The 17,398-nt window shown below is 38.0% G+C and overlaps 1 protein-coding gene across 9 annotated transcripts in view; it reads right to left on the bottom strand.

Annotated features, from left to right (window-relative positions):
- The window catches only part of LOC143040052 (85/88 kDa calcium-independent phospholipase A2-like), a 32,346-nt gene extending 16,127 nt beyond the window's left edge, over window positions 1-16,219 (bottom strand). For 2 of the 9 annotated variants that reach the window (XM_076210659.1, XM_076210668.1), the window contains exons 1-9: window positions 12,963-13,240; window positions 8,553-8,713; window positions 6,386-6,443; window positions 5,921-5,987; window positions 5,374-5,481; window positions 4,547-4,710; window positions 3,785-4,003; window positions 2,264-2,441; window positions 1,772-1,993 (exon numbers count right to left, since the gene is read on the bottom strand). In XM_076210659.1, coding sequence (XP_076066774.1) covers window positions 1,772-1,993; window positions 2,264-2,441; window positions 3,785-4,003; window positions 4,547-4,710; window positions 5,374-5,481; window positions 5,921-5,971 — 942 coding nt within the window. In that variant the 5' untranslated portion in view covers window positions 5,972-5,987; window positions 6,386-6,443; window positions 8,553-8,713; window positions 12,963-13,240. Of the gene's footprint in view, window positions 1-1,771; window positions 1,994-2,263; window positions 2,442-3,784; window positions 4,004-4,546; window positions 4,711-5,373; window positions 5,482-5,920; window positions 6,011-6,385; window positions 6,444-8,552; window positions 8,714-12,962; window positions 13,241-16,100 lie in introns of those variants that run through there. The other 7 variants (XM_076210660.1, XM_076210664.1, XM_076210663.1 and 4 more) reach the window with 7 other exon arrangements.
- Window positions 16,220-17,398: the final 1,179 nt, after the last annotated feature.

Here is a 17,398-nt window from a genome sequence, read left to right as displayed (position 1 = left end):
GGTGTGAGGAAGTTCAGCCTGCACGACTGGCAGTGGCCTGAGCCTTACAAAGTAAAGGACATGTACACGTTAGCTTGCCGCATTCACTAATTTGCCATGTGAAATTCACATCTATATTTCAGTGAAGAGATATTTGAAGATATTAGCCATGCCTAAGCTATCCAAACAAAAGGCACACTTGCAGAAGATAAGAACGTCTACATTAGCAACTCAAGGGGAGAAAGAAAGAACCCCAGCATCAACTTTGTTATCACCACCTCCGCCACCACCACTAGTACTCCCTCCAGCAGCTCTCTCCCTTCCATCTACATCCACATCCTCAGCACCTGATCCTCTGTCCTCTACACCTATATCAGACAAGTTGTCTCTACGCAAACAACTGTTTGCTAACAAGTGGCTACAAGGATGCCTCCTTGTTGCAACACCTTGGGTTTAGAGTCTCAAACCTCACAGTGATGTCCCTGATGCAGCAATAGCCTGTTCCAACACCAGAAAGGAAACCCAAGAAAAGAAAGAGAGCTGAATCCCAGCAATCAGACTACCTTGCTGGGTCATTCTAGACCAAGAACTCAAACTTTGCGACAAAGAGTGAGGTGGCGGCTTATGAGACCCTCACTTTGAGTGAATAATATCCTACACTGTAGGAGGGTACAAAGTGCCTGAGTTACTTGAAAGATGCAAAATCATCATGAAAATACAATGGAACCTGTTTTCAATGGGTCTTAGGAGGTCCAATGTAAAATTTAGTCAAACTAAGGAAAAAAAAAAACTAACATTCATTTCTGAAAAATGTAAGTTTTTGATACTCAAAGTCTATCTCCTCCCTCAATTTTCAACCGATTCTTGCATATGTCTCTATTAATAGCTAGATAAATGACAAAAAATAAAATAGAGAGTTTTTTTGCATATGTTAAATAATTTATTTTTAATAACGTGTCAAAGTCAAAATTTTGCTTTTTTTTTCAATAATTTTTTTAATATTTTTTTTCCTCGGCGTTAAACAAAGATATTAAAAAAAGCTTTCTATTTTGTTTTTTATATATGTAGAAGATTCTTTTGCTGTAAAATGAAAGACATCGAATAAAAATTGTAAGAGGAGATAGGATTTGAAAGAAGCCCAAAAATATGGTATTTTTTACGTTTTTTATTAAAAAATAAAAAACTACTCGTCAGATCTGAATAAAACTCATGCTGTGAAGGTTTCCTCAGACCTAGATATCACACAGAAAAAATCAGCAAGATCCTTCAGAAAAAAAAAATTTGGGCGGGGGGTCCCCTTAAAAGTGAATTTTAGAATTCATTACGAAAAACAGAAATCAATAATTTCCAACAATCAGAATCAAGCAGTGCTTACTGAAAAAAATATATTTATACAAAACTTAATAATGTGCATTCTTTACACCGAGATGGATACACAAACACATACAAATACATTTTATGAATTCTGAAGAGCAAATTCTGCATGTACTAGACCAACCTTGGTTGTATGGTCAACCACCCTGTTTTGTATCAGAAACTGGAGATAGAAGATATGCACAAGCTACAAGTACTAGTGTTCCCTTTTAAGAGAGGTAGAATTCATCATAAGCACTACCAAAAATACAATGGTTGTTAGGCCTCCTTATGATGATGCACATATCAATATCAGTTCCATAGATATTGCTATATAACATCTGGTCTCAGGGTCCTCCGCAACACAATTATTATTTCCTATACAATACAAAAAACTATAATAAAAGTTTAGAATATCAATAGTAGCACTATTATATACCTTGTGGCTAATATCTTTTGTTGTCTCCACAATCTTGAGTTTGTTCCAGTACTCTTGATTGTCTTCTTCATTCAGTACCTCTTCTTGATGATTTATATTGGCACCAAACATTAGAAGAACTCTTATATTTTCTAACTTATTTCCTAAAGCTGCAAGAAGAAGGGGTGTTTCTCCTGCTTTGTTGCACATATTCAGACATGGGTGACCCTTAGGTTTTAGAGCCTGGAATTAAAATGCACTTAGGTTTAGTACTCTAGTAACAAATCCAGATGGGAATGAGGGACTTTATGGGTTTTGAAGAAAGGCAACATGTGTAGGACTATCAATAGTCCTACACATGATCTACACACAGAAAACTTTCATACAAGATCAGGAGTGCTTTCAAGAAATACCTCCTACTACAATAACATTTCATTATACCAATCTGCAAGCAAATTATAAACACAAAGTCTGAAACTACACCGTCAACATCAATGAACTGCAGTGACCCACCTGAATGATTGCAATACTTTTGGTAGAGGCCAGGTGTAGTGGAGTAAGTCCCATATGATCAGCGATATCCAGACGAGAGCCGTTCGTGATGAGGGCTGTGATTACTTTCTCAGATTCATTGATGACTGCTACGTGTAATGGATACAAACCTTGCTTCTCTTCCGGCATATTCAATTTTCTTTGAGCAGACACCATAACAAAAGATTACTTAACTTACACATAAGGGTAAATGATATATTACAAAAGAAATCTAGTAATTATCACTAAAGTAACATTATATACATACATACATACATATACCAAAGCTCTTTCCCCCTTACAAGGGAGGTAGCCAAAAAGGAAAAGGCATAAAATCATTCCCACCCATTCCATCCCCATAAGTTGAACAGCCATTATGGATGGCAAAAAGGAACTAACAGAATGATTCCAGAAAAATTACACCAACAAACATGGAAATGACTTCAATGCACTTTCCCCTTATAAGGGTAGTGGGAGAGTCTAAACATATATCCACATTGTAAACAAATTGAGCCCATTCACCTTGTTACCTGCCACACTGTCTAGATCAAATGCAATGCCGTGAGGCACATGGGAAGGGGGGGGGGATGGGGATTGGGATTGTATTTGCCTGGGGATGGCAATTCTAACCTGGACTAATAAAATAGAGTTTAAAGAAGCCCTGAATACTTTACCATAATCAACGATTTTTGTGTTGGAATCAACAAAATATGATATATTTTCCCTTATCCTTTCTACAATAGGGACACTGAATACAAATTTTAAAATTTATTTAATCATTTTGCAAGCCGATAGTTAAGAGAGGCAGTAAGGGGTGATGGGGGTGGGTGGGTGTCAAGGAGGGGGTGTCACTGAGAACTCTGCCCCAGGATGGCACTTAAATATATGAAGGCTCTACTTCACCATATGACAACCCCTCCTCCTCCTCCTCCTCCTCATTATGAAGCTGATTAGATGAACATCCTTTCACTCATTCACATTCTCTCTACATTAACTCCGTCTTTGTATTTCTCCTCTCTGCTCATCAGGCATTCCACATGCATCCAAATCCCCTTTAATCCTGTCCATTTCATTCTCAGTCTTCCTCTTGAGCTCACTACATCCACTACTACTTTACACACTCTCTTTGTTAATCTTCCTTCATTCATTCTTTCCATATTCCCAAACCATCTTAGCAAACTTTTATCTCTACAACTTGACCTTTGAGAGCTAATGTGTAGGGTCATTTTGAGGGAATTCTTCAGGAAAAATCAATTAAATTTTATGATACAAAAACCACAGTAACTTTCTGAGATTTTTTTCTTAGACTCTTCATGGAAAAAAAAAATTCTTTGCAGAGTGCTTAATTGCGCTTTTGAACACTTTTTTATATAGATGAGATATATAAAATCTTAATCCATTACCCTTGCTAATATTTGTAATTTGACACCTTTTGTAAAACTCTGTACATCTATAAATATTTGACTCATAAAAAAAAAAAAATTCTCAGAATCATTAACTTACTCAGCTACAGCATCCACTTTGAGAGCATCAAGAAAACCAAACTGAGCCACAAGATGCCCAGCATGCCATGAGGGCTTTTCTCGGAGAAGATCTGTGATCTTTTGTAAAGTAGAGTGATTCAGAACTTCTTTGCCACATGCAGTAATAAGAGGTGGAAGTCTTTCCTCATAATCTTTATGGTGCTTCTTAGCTTCTTCAATGGTGCATGTTCTAATCAAACTGAAACAAGGGAAAAAAAATAACAGTAGCATCATTTTCAACACGAAACACTGAACTGTTGTCTGTATTGTATAACTGAGGGAAAGTTTCTATGTCACCAGCCAGCAGGAGGAAAATAAAGAACAGTTACCAGTTGTCAGCTCTACTTATTTAAAAAACTGGACAAATAAAATCAAAGCTGACAGACAGAGGTCTTCAGCTTAGTCCAGAGATAGTGTCAGCCCTATGGGGACTGACACTCCTTCTTTCATGTCTTCTGTGCAAATTTAGGAACCAGAGTAGTTTCCTGTTGTCAGCTCCCCTTATGTTTAAAGGTGGAGGAAATACGAGTACATACAAAACTTATAAAGGTCTTGGGTCTAGTCCAGAGAATGAGTGTGAGCCACTTAGGGCTGCACCTCCAAATTGACAGGTTTAAAGAGGGGCAGTTGGGTAATGACTCTCTCCAACATCTTTCTCACAGAGCCATATTGTGTAGGCATCAATCATTGGTTCCTCTACATGTAAAATGACTTTATAATAGGTCAGAAATATTCTACTTACCTATATGCATAACTGACATTCCCAATATCTGTGTGAATGACTAGTTCATATCTAAGTTGAGAGCTGTCTTCACTATTCTCGTCAGGTAATGGAATGATGATGAACATTCCCTCTATAAGTTCAAACTGTTTGTTTGCATAGTCAGCCCACTGCACATGAGTGACCTGCCAAAGTACAGGAGAAATAGGAACATGTTCTTATGAGTTTTACCCCATTTTTTTTAATATAAGAATATAAACATAGTCTAAAATTGAATTCACTTCATAAAATTTTACCACATACATCTTGAGGTTTTTACTACATATATCTTGAGGTTGCATTTATGCCTGACAGAACTACAAATTCCAGTAAATCCATTTCCTCCACCATGATCTCCCTCATCTTCAAACACTCACTCTCACTTTTTTTCAATCCCTTTTCATTTTTCCTCTCTTCCACATGTCCCAGGTGCAGTCATCACACAAAATGCTGAACACATCTACACTATTTATCATTCACTCAGTTCAGACAACACTACAAAAACTCTTCCTTGGGTGAACTTTGAGTTAGCCTGATAGCTGTGGCTAGACTCCTGGAGTCTGTCATGCCTAACTTCTGGTGTCCCAGAATCCAGTATGCTTTTGTTGAAAGTGATTAGCATCACTCAAGTACTTCTAAGCAATGTGGTGTCCTTAGCTTTCTTCCTCATCAATGTCTTCCTTACTGATAATTTTCAGCTTCTCCCTGTCTGCTCTACTATTATATTGCATCTCCTTTCTTCCATGATCATTATATTTCGGCCTCTCTATCTCTCTCTCTCTTCCTTTCTTTCTCTCTATCTCACTCACCTTTGTTGGGTTGGGGGCCCACCCAAGGCCTCGTGCCAATTTGTCAAATAGATTAGACATTCTGTTTTGGAATGTCGCCTCCGTTCCCAAATTGTCTCCTGTCAGCAGCTAGAAAAGTTGTATATTATTTAGGAATTTAAATTCATCAGATAAATATCTATTTTGAACAACACAATATTATTCACAATCACAGTTTAATACATTAATCATACAACTAAAACAATATAAATTTTACTGAAAATTTTATAACATGAAATATACTAACAAACACTACCATGACAAAAAATAGATATATTTTCAGTTAAATTTACAGAATACACCATGCAACTGAGTAATGAAAAAATGTTATGACGCAATAGAATTATAAAATGCAAATTAAGAAAGCTTAATACTACAGAATCAATTTCTCTATTTAGCATTTATTAGAACCCATCCCTCAATCTTAACATACTTCTCACTTATGTCAAACATCATATCAAAACACAGATTCCAGCAATCTTTGAAATTTGATATGGAGTGAAAAAATTTAACTAAAAGTTAGATCTACCTTTACAGGCCTCCTCTTCATTTTCAAAAAATCTTTCATTGAGCCAGGCATTGAAAATTAGCACTACCTGTAATAATAATGTCATGCATTCTGGTAAAGCAAAATTTATAGCTGCAACTCGTAATTATGCTAGCCAGATTAATGATAAAATGGGAAAGGGCACTCATAAGACTTGTACTGTTAATTTTAAAAGAAGCATTCAACACACAGAATAAAATGTAGTTAAGTCTAAACCATATCAAAGAGGGGCATGCATATACTTTAGAAACAACTTCACAATAAAGACATTTACGATAGTCAAGATAATATGCCATACAAGAAACAACTAAAGATATTATTATCAATATAAGAATCAACAGAAAAAAATGTCACTAGAGAAAACCATTAATCAGCATTCTACAGATAGGACACTAAGTACATCTACCACACTAAAACAAAAATAAATAAAAAGCAAAAACTACAAACCTCTTTTCGAGCATCAATGGCATCTTCAGTAGTGTCCATTCAAAAAACTCCTCATATCCTGTAGACACAGTTTATAATTCAAGCATAAGAATTTAGTAAATAAAAAACAATATTATAACAAAAATCTGTAATTAAAAATTGCAACAAACAAGCTCTTGCGTGATCAGTTACAAGCATTGTGTTTAGCGGTTGCAAAAATCAAGCAACATTTAATAATACTGATATATCCAGTATCTGGTACACTGATATCAGCATAGGTAGAGGTTTGGGAAATAATTGTGGATGATAATCATTTTTGGCTCGAATTTCAGTGACTCAAAACCTGCATCCTGACAGCTGCCTGGTACCTCTAGTGGCGGATGTCCAATAGAGGATCATCTTCAAAACTTATGAACAACCTCATCTCCATCTGGAGGTGCAAGATCACTCTCTATCTATCTATATACCAAGGGCTTCCTTCCCCTTGTAAGGAGGGGGTAGCCAAATCACACATCCACTCACCCATTCCATTCTCATCCACCACCCTTGTTTCCCCCCTACCTTAGCTCCTTATGGATGAAGGATCATCCGTCTCCTGCCCACTGCCTGGGTCAGAAGCGAGTGCAATAAGACACAGCACACCCACAGTAGGGTCATTTCACTTACACAACCCCCCTATCCACTCTCTACCATCTGTATTTCCCCAACAAATCCCCGTCTAGTATCACAAATCCTCATCTAGTATTATTTTACTTGTACATAGATTTAGATTAAGTAATGAAACAGCATCATGGGGACCAGTAGGTCTGTTGCTGTTCATCTGTCCTACATGTAACTCCATGTAACCTTTCCTTATAAGGAGAGATGATAGCTGGCAAAGGCCCTTCTACCATTATACATATATACATACATACATATACCAAAGGCTTTTTCCCCCTTATAAGGGAGGATGCCAAAAAACAAAGGCATAAAGACCACTCCCACCCATCCCATCCCTATCACACTCCACTCCCTTCCATTCTCTTCCCTCCCTCTTATCTTGGCACCTCCTGGATGATGGGTCATTCCTGCATCTTGTCCACTGCCCTGGGTCAGAAGCAGTGTCGCAAGACACAGCACATCCTACCATTATAAACCAATGAAATTGATAATCTCCCACACAAATAAAACATAGACAACAATTCAAAGTTTCTTTTCAGAGAGTTCTTTGTCTGGGTTCAAGAATCATTGTCAGCCTCTGTGGAGTTACAGGATTTCAGTCAGAGAAACGGACATAACATCTAATTATCCCATAAAATCATCAAAATGAAAACAATAATCAATATAAAGCTGCAATGAACACAAAAATTGGATCTATAGTACACATCAAAAGATCAATCACAAAGGCTTATTTCATAAAGGTTCATATTTGATTAACAAGTCCTGACATTTTCCGACATGAATGCTATCAGTGCATGTATTGAGTCCTACAGCTTGTTCAGGGTCAGACTTAAGCTTAATTGATAAAGACCTTTTCAGGTTAAATACTGACTCTCAGCTGCAAAGAATCACAGAAGGGTGTCACCAAAGAGAAGGTCTTCATGCAATAATACTAGATGATCATTTAAATTTTCTAAGTGCACAAAGCATAAAGACAGCATACACATAAAGTGCAAACATGAACATAAAATAATAATGATAGATGAAAAAGGGCTTCAGTGCAAGGATATTTGATAAATAAATAAAACTCTTGCTTCGGGAAGTGAAACAGGCTGGGAAATGGATAGAAATCTTCTAAATGGAAATTCAAATATAGTATCTCCTTTATTTCCTTCATGTGACTTCATCAAATTACCCAAATAAAAGTAATTTCTAAAGATTGGATATTCAAATGTGATCTCCAAGCCTCAATAAAACACTGTACTAAGATTTTTTTTCTTCTTCTAAAATTATGTTCTTGGACAGTTCCCCTATTCATCATGTAAATCTAGATTTTTATCACAAAGAAAAAAAAAATCCATTCCATTAACTAAACACAATTTTAGTGATTCACCCCACCTATCACATTCACAAAGCACATTCTATTGTCATTCTTACCAACATACAGTGAAAAGCAGTAACCAATTAAGCAATTCACGAGAATCCACAACACATGACACTACATCATTGTTGACATCATGCATGAAAAGATTTTAGAAAAGTTATTTACCTGAACGTGTCTGTGACCTCAAGGGGTTTATAGATGGCATCCCCAGGGTTCAGTAAAATATCCTCAACATAGCAAAAGAAGCTAGTTTTGATGAGGTGGATGAATTTTATAAGGAGTTTCTTTGTAGATCTATTCTATTTTAAAATGAAGATTCAACAGACCTAGAAACAAAGCATACTGTTGAACTTCATTGTCATTCATACCAATGAAATTAAACTACATTGCAAACCTTAAGGGACATTTACAAATTATAATAGAAATAGCATCTATTCTCAATGAAAAGGATTCAGAAATAGACTACACTTTCTAGCTGGTCTTCAGATTATGAAATTAAAAGTCATACCTCTGTCTCAGCTTCCTATCATCATAATTTAACTTCTCCAAATGAATAATATTCACTTACACTTTCATTTCAATCTATCCTTTTTTTTCCAATTCTTTCTCCCACTTAACCCTTGTCAATTTTTCTTTAAAACCCAAGCTATAAACATTTATAGATACTTCCCATTCTTTTTCTGTTTGTGATTTCCCTCCAATAAAACATAAGAAAAAATAAAGTAAAAAAATATTCAAACCACTAAAATATTGTCTTCTAAAACTTTGATCTGCCTCATCAATATATTATGCATCTCTTGAATCTATATTTCCTATCCTTCCTTCAACATATGTAAGATCAGTTTCTCCTATGGAGTATCTCTACTTCAAAGAATTAATTACATCAGGTTCTTTTGTAAGCAACATACCCAACCTTGCTGATGCATTGTCTCCTCTTAAGTTTGTTGTAGCTGTCATTGCATTTTCAACTGCTTTTGACCCAAGCTATTTGTTTATGATGTGGGAGTGTGCTTTCACTTGACCAAACTCTTTACATGAAAAAGGGCTTTTGGTAGATGGACAATACATATATTTAACACAGCACCATCCCCACTTCTATTTGCTCTCCATTCCTCCCAACATACCTCTTCATAATCAAAATCAACCACCAGGGTTACATTTACTTAGTTTACTTAGTGGAGTTCTGAGGTCGATCCTCACAGCCGTAGTGGACTACCGCTGCTGCCAGTCCTGTTGTCCTTCCTTGCGAGGGTCAGTTGGTCTGGTAGTGTGTTTTGAGAGAACCTACTTATGGCAGTGTAGCCTGGCACTGGAGGCTCGTCTGGTACCTTCCGCAGGAACCTATCCAGTGCATGTTTGAAGCTGTCCACCGAGCATTTAGTTTTCTCTCTCACCTCCTTTGGGAGGGCGTTGAAGATTTTAGGACCCTCATGGCCTAGGCTGGTTGCCAGTAGGGTCTTAATCCTCACCGGGGCTCTTGATGGGAGAGTTTGTCTCTCACATTTACGCCCATGCCTTATACTGTGGTATGGCTTGATTGTAGAGGGCGTGGGGTCCGGAACAAGTCCCTCAAGGATTTTCCATGTGTAAATGGCCCTGTATCTTTCTCTCCTCCTCTGTTGAGAGTATAGGCCTAGTGCTCCCAGGCGATCCCAATAGTTGAGATCTTGCATCCCTTTGATGCACCTGGTGTAGTTCCGTTGGACAGCTTCAAGCATCTGGATGTCTCCGCGTTTGTGTGGTGACCAGAGTTGGCTACAATAGTCCAGTATCGGTTGGATAAGCGACTTCCAGAGGGTAAGCATCACTTGAACCTCTCTTGAGGAGAAGGTCCTTAGGACCCAGCTGGCCATCCCTCTTGCTCTATTTACTGAGTGCATGATGTGGTGTTGGAAAGTGGCATCATCACTTAAGTGAATGCCCAGGCTTTTCACATGGGCTTTTGGTGTGATTTTCATACCTCTCTCCGTGTGCAGCTCAGTGTCGTCTTTAATGCCTTGATTTGTGCCATATCTCAAGACCTCGAACTTCTCATCATTGAATTGCATGTTGCTGTTGTTGGCCCATGCATAAACTGAGTTGAGATCGTCTTGTAGATGTTGCACATCCCCACTTTCTCGCACAGCATGGCTGATGTGGGTGTCGTCGGCAAAAGACAGGAGGGTTGAGTCCACCCTACTATTTATGTCATTCATATGGACAAGGAATAGGAGGGGGCCAAGCACAGATCCTTGTGGTACTCCGCTTATTACCTTGGATTCGGTTGACTTCACACCATCGACTGCGACTGCTTGTGTACGGTCTGTCAGAAAGTTGAAGAGCCAGACTCCTAGCTTCCCCGAGATTCCTAGATCTCTTGCCTTATGGAGGAGGACACCATGGTCCACCTTGTCGAAGGCTTTAGCAAAGTCTAGGAATACTACGTCAACATTTCTCCCCTCCGACAGGTTCCGAAGTAGCCAGTCATAGTGTGCCAGTAGGTTAGAAAGGCATGATCGACCTTTCCTGAAGCCGTGTTGGTTCTCTTTGATGAGGTTATTTACCTCAAGGTAGGTGAACAGCTTGTCCCTTACACATTTCTCAATTACTTTGACAATATGTGATGTAAGGGCGACAGGTCGATAATTTTTTGGCAAGGTCCGGTCTCCTCCTTTGTATATTGGGCTTATGATGGCTTGTTTGAGCAGTGCCGGGATCTCTCCTTTGTCAAAGGAGGCTAGCCACAACATATGTATTGGAGCTGCCAAGACCTCGCAGCATTTTAGGAGTAGGATTGCTGGTACACCGTCTGGTCCTGCTGCCGAGTTACTCCTAAGCTCCTTTATCGCCTTTTTGATGTCCTGTTCAGTCACTCGAATGTTGGTAAGCTGGTTCAGGTTCTTGGGCGTCTGGTTGAAGAAGGTTGTGGGATCAAGGATTTCCTTCTGTGTCCTAGGTATGCTGAACACACTGTTATATTGGTGTGCCAGTATCTGGCAGGTTTCCTTTGGGGCATCTGTTATATTGCCTTGTTCTGTCACTAGGGGCCCAATCTGTGACTTGGTTTTGAGGAACTTCTTACAGTAGCTGTAGAAGAATTTCGGGTTGTGCCTTATGTTTTCTATAGCTTGGTGTTCCTCTGTTCTTCTCTGCTCCTCGTGTGAGTGTTTAATTTTCTGCTCTATGTCCTCTATTTTTGAGGAGATTATGAGCCTTTGGATCTCATTGGTGTTGTTAATGAGTTTTAGATTGAGGTTGGCACGTTTTCGCATAAGGATTTTTCTGTCTCGCGGGATGGAGTATCTGTGATCCTTTTTGTTGCTTTTCCTTGGCACATAAGCAGTGCACATCTCCAGCAGAATCCTCAATAGTGTGTTGAGAGTGGTGTTAGGATCAGATCCCTGCAGTTCCAGTTTCCAGTCTATCTTCCTGAGGTCTTGTTGTAATTGATCCCAGTCTACCTTTTGACTGAAGAAGTTGAAGCTGGCGAAAGGTGTCATGTTCGGAGGAGTCATGGAATCCTGCGGTGTCTTACTTTTGGTGTAAGTTGTGTTGATGTAAACTATATTGTGGTCAGAGAAGATTGTTTTCTCTGACCTGCAATTGCTGACCGACTCTTGATTATTGGTAAAAAAGAGGTCCAATATGTTGTTCCTTCTAGTCGGCTCCATTGTCACTTTGTTCAAAAAATTTTGTACACAAATAGTTAAACCTGATAATATTTCTTGACACAGTTTTGTTCCATTCAAACAAATCCTTCAGCAGTCTCAAGATTAAACACAATCTCTATAAACTCCCTCACTGATATAGGTGACTTGAGAGTTATATTCTGGCTACTTCTAAGCAATTTTACCCAGATGAAGGAGACCTCAAACAAAAAAGTGTTAACCTTTATTTCTAATGCATAATCATATTCCTTCCAAGTTCACCACCTGTTTAACACAGCAGCCTATGGCAACTTTTGTCTTTAGTGTACATACTTCAGATGAGCCTTCACTAGTGCCTTAAAGTTAAAGTTTAATATGATAATCATAATGATTTAAAAACACTAAAAAATACTTTAACTGGTCAGTCAGGGAAGGTTAGGTAAATGTTTTGTCCAAGAAAGTACATCCCATATTCAACCATTGCAGTGTGTGTAACAATCAGGAAATTGTATCATTGTTTTCATTATTTCTCAATGAACTATTACCGATTTCTACTTAGTCTTAGGTACACACTGATAACATTCACATTGGCCTTCTCAGTTTCATTATAAAAATTAAAAGCCATTCCAATACCGGTTTTCTCACAATCCACAATAAATGTGTAACTATACGGACTGATTTTTAGAAACGCATGGGTTAAGGAAGCTAATGATAAAGATTTTGGTATTAACACCTGGGTAACGTGGCTGAAGTCAAAATTCTGAGTTTTTCTTTTTTATTCGATTACAAATCACTATTTCTTTATTAACAAAGATATATACAAACTTCCTATGATGTTCTTTAATTTATCTGTTTCAGTTTTCTTTATATATTGATCAGTCTTTTTCTCCACAATTCACTTTAAGTATACAACCACTAGAAAAAATATTATATAAAAGTACATACGTACCCACGTCCTTCTCCAGTGTTTGTTGTTGAAAAGCAGACGACAGCTGATGTAACTTGGATATATGTCAGAGTATCGTATGGATAATTTATTCTTCGTATGTGTTTATATTAATCTAATGTAAACAACAAAATATCATTGTTAACAATATCTTACATTTAACTCTTTGAAATACAATAAATCCTTAGATAAAGCAAACGTCTTCATTAGGTTTCAGGAGACAAGCAAAACTTAAAAATATGAATTGAATTCATGAGAATGACTTGGTACAACGTTTATCACAGAAACCTCAGAGTAGGCGATTGCGTCATTCGTAAGCTTCTGTGGGAGAGCACTGCCCTCTACCCACGGTTTCACATGACACAAATACAGATTTATATTTCAATGAGTTAATGCCCATATTCAAGACAAATGAACATCATCTTACAAAAGTGAAATAATCACTGTGCCTATTATCTTTTTTTTCGAGGAGAATTATCGAAGGCAAAGGAAGATGTAATCGTTCACATCAAGTGACTGATAATACGGATCCACATGGGAACTTCATAAGATAAAAGAAAAATTACCTATGGTATAAGTGATAATTGTGGGGTGAAGTATGTGTACCCACTGCCTTAAAGAATTGCGGAGCTAGACGGATCGATAATTTCGAGTATTTGAGGGTCAGTTAGCTGATGCAATTTCCTTTATTTCCACCCTTGCCTCACGACAGTCAACTCTAAATATAAGCATGACGTGAGAGGGTAAGTGATCCATAATACCACAAGATTAGATAATACAATATATGATTTTCTGCGACCCTTTAATGTATTGAATAAATTTGTCAGGGAGACGGATTAGTACCAATTAGTAAACAATGTGACTCCAGCTTGTGGTCACGCCATTTGTCGAGGCGGGAGCATGGATTCACGGTAGGTAATAGAAACAAACAGAGCTCTTAGGTTGTGTGTTTTAAGCAGGTGGTAGGAGCATGCATTTCTTGAGATATGGGAAATTAGTCCGAATATTCAAAGAGTAAAGGCGTGTGGCCAAGCGGAGAGATGAATGAACAGAATCAATAGCGAGAGCGTAGTTTGGGAGGGAGAGTGGCTCACAAGAAAAAAAAAAATCAGCAGGAGTTAGCCTAAACCTGAGGTCCCTGTTACCTTGTCCAGTACCAAGACAAATAGTTGATGCTCCACTGGAAATAGATATTCCAGCACCTAATCACATCAGTTCTTTGAAGTCTATCTTTTCCATATTTAAAAATTGGTGTGTATCGCATGATATAGAAGTTGCATATTTACTATATATGTTTTACTTGTCTATTTGTATTATGCTGGGAAATACTGGACCAGCCAAGTGACATATTTTCATGAAGATGAATTCAAGCTCCGTTTAGTGTGCGTTATTCACTATAGCATTGGGTGAATATAAATCATGTCTTCGGCATGTTCCATAGGTTCCTATTAAAAAGACGCACATCGTGGCGCGAACATTTTTTTTATGTGATGATGGTAATTATCGTGAAATAGTTTCAGAAAACCAAGGGATTGGGTGAGCAAGACTTTGCGAAGTTGTGAAATTCTTATCAGGTTCTTATCTCTACGGTTTCTCATGAACTCTTGTCCCAAGCTCCTGTCACTGATCGTCAGTCATGTTGGTTTGGGCGCGTCATGCTGCCTGCATCAGCCGACAACTTTCAAATCTTTCATGACCTTCCTATGACGGATTTTCTTCCTCAGTTAAAAAATCGCTTGGCGACAATCTTCTTAGGACAGATGTTCTTCTAAAATTAGTAAAATCACCTGATGTGACAACCAATACGTGATCCCTTCCAACCACGCACCCTTGCCATGGAAGAGAGAGTAGGGGTTGGGAGGTGCCAGAGAAAAAGGGAGAACAAACGAGAAATGAGATTGAAAAAGGAGGTGGCATAACAGGGTAGTGGCACAGCTTATCACAACGGCCTTTGATCTGGATAAAGATATCTCTCCGAGATTGTTATTCTTATATTCTTGCAGGCAGACGAAGTCCCGCTGCAATGGCTAGTGACTTCGGGCAGAATCGAACGCGCAAGAAAATATAAAAATGAATTAATGTGTCTCGGTTATTGCTGGCCCTACCACAATTTTTATGATAATTTCAGTTATCCCAAGTTTATGGGTTATGCTCTAACGCCAAGTATTTTTTTTATTCAATTATAAGACTTGTGGTACCGTATTGGAAAGACTGGGACGCAATGTCACATAGACCTTGGTTCAAGTTATATATATATTTGTGTACATACGTATATATTATATTTATTTGTTGTCGCACCATTTCTTGCACCATTAACATGACTACTTCGTTTATAACTGGTGTATGCATTGCGAAACATTTTATGAAACATCTTTCATCATAATGAAAAATCTTATGTGACGGTGTTTTCTTATTAGTGCATCCAATCATGGAATAGCTGTCACTGCGCAAAACAGCTGTATTCATTTTTCAATTTCAACATTATGAGTAGCAGGATTTACGCCCCTTCTTACCAAGTTATATCCGTTTCCGTTCAAACATGACTGCATTATCCAGATCCATTAAAACTGGTTAATGTGCTCGGCGTATTTGATATTCAAACAAAGGCATCCGCTTGTAGTTCCTGTTAGCTTATCATCTCTTATCACACACATATCTGAAACCAGGGGTCACGTGACTCACTTATTCTAAATTTCCTTTCGTTTCAGCAACTTAGAAAAATCTGTAACTTGTCATAGGCGTCCTTTTTCATTTATTGTACTTCCTAGATTACGGGTAACTTTGAAAATAATCCCATTATCGTTCCTATACGACATATATTTTCAATCTCTCACCATTGCTCCGCCCTATCACCCTGACGCTCGCTGTCGCCTGCACCAATTTACAACGAAATCGTATACAGTATTAACATTCAATCTTGTATCACAATTTCACTAGAAAATATACACGAAATGAAATTATGAATTACAAACGTAAAATCATAGAGGGACTGTTAAGACGGGTAATATCAAAATGGCGTTTGTTTTCAGTCAAATCATAATACTCCTCTATACTTTGAGTTTGCTATATTTATTCTGCTTCAGTTGTAGACCTGAAGGAAATAAGACACAACAGAAAACATCACAGTCCACACTGCCATACCTAGTTGGTTGCTTGTTTTACCACAAAAACATTTGTTCTGTGGCTGTCACTTAGTAATCAATCACCAATCGAATAATAATCACGTTTTCCAGTCGCTCTATTTTCACTCTTAACCGAATGACGCACTCGTTCAATATAAACAAAAGCAGGGTTGCCGTGTAGAATGGGAGTGTTGCCATACCGGGGCATACATTTTTCTCGGGCGTGTGCAGACTTTCATAGCAAGATATATTTGTCAAACTTTGACAAAATGCTGGTTCTAGTTTTTTCTACACCGTAAAAACGTATCTTTTGGGGTACAATATTTTATAAGTAACACAATTACCAAAAAAAAAAAGTCATATTTTGATTATCATTCATTATTTGATAAATATTTCTATGATTTTTAAACAAAAGTTTGAGTTTTTGAATGTTTTGAACAACCCGCTGATATGTAGAAAAAATTTCCTCATGTTGTTGTGCAGTTGCCACATGCCGCTATTTTTCTACGTTTTTGGTACAAAATTCTACGAAACGGCAACCCTGAACACAAGCACCACTCTCACCCGCTTTGTTTGATATTTACAGTTGCATAAACAGATGATGACGCTAGTTCTGCTTTCGCCTTACTGAATCAATGGGGGAGTTACCACGCAGATACAATTTGCCTCAAACTCTGAACATAGGAAGTCGGAGGCAGAGACGAAATCGAACGCGTTCGTATAGCATCAGGGCACCGGCATAAGTCAAATTTGTGGTGAGGGGCATGAGACACAAAAACTACTTGAAATGCAGTTTTCCTAAGCAAGGCTGCTTACCACGTCACCACGATAATATTTCTACTGATTGATAACCACAGGATTTCCCCCAGCAGTCAGTATGCGAGTCATGGTGTGGAATAAAAAGAAAACACCAGCCATTGCTGCAATTTAAAATTCTTATATATGACATATGATATTGATACGTTATTTTTTCGACAAGTTGTTGGTATGTCACCACCATAAGTTAAACGAGAGACTTGAAATAAAACAAGGACGATATTAGCATGATAATTTGTGACTTAGATGAGGTAGTGAGGAAACAGTGCATTACCGCCAGGAATAAAACCAACAGAGCATTAGGTTTCATTGCAAGGATGGTTACAAATAGAAGTGCAGGACAGTCCTATCGAATGTACATCAATTCACTAGAATTAATACAGAGGAGCATCACCAAAATGATACATGGGCTCAGAAATTTACCTTACAAGGAGAGGCTAAGTCACCTTAACCTACACTCTCAGGAAAGACGCTGAGTTTGAGGTGATCAAATAGAGGTGT

This window comes from Oratosquilla oratoria, chromosome 27 (assembly GCF_046742065.1).
Source record: "Oratosquilla oratoria isolate Oo_2021 chromosome 27, ASM4674206v1, whole genome shotgun sequence".
Classification (NCBI taxonomy): Eukaryota; Metazoa; Arthropoda; class Malacostraca; order Stomatopoda; family Squillidae; genus Oratosquilla; species Oratosquilla oratoria.
Note: the sequence above shows the minus strand (reverse complement) of the source record. Positions and strands in the feature narration are given on the sequence as shown.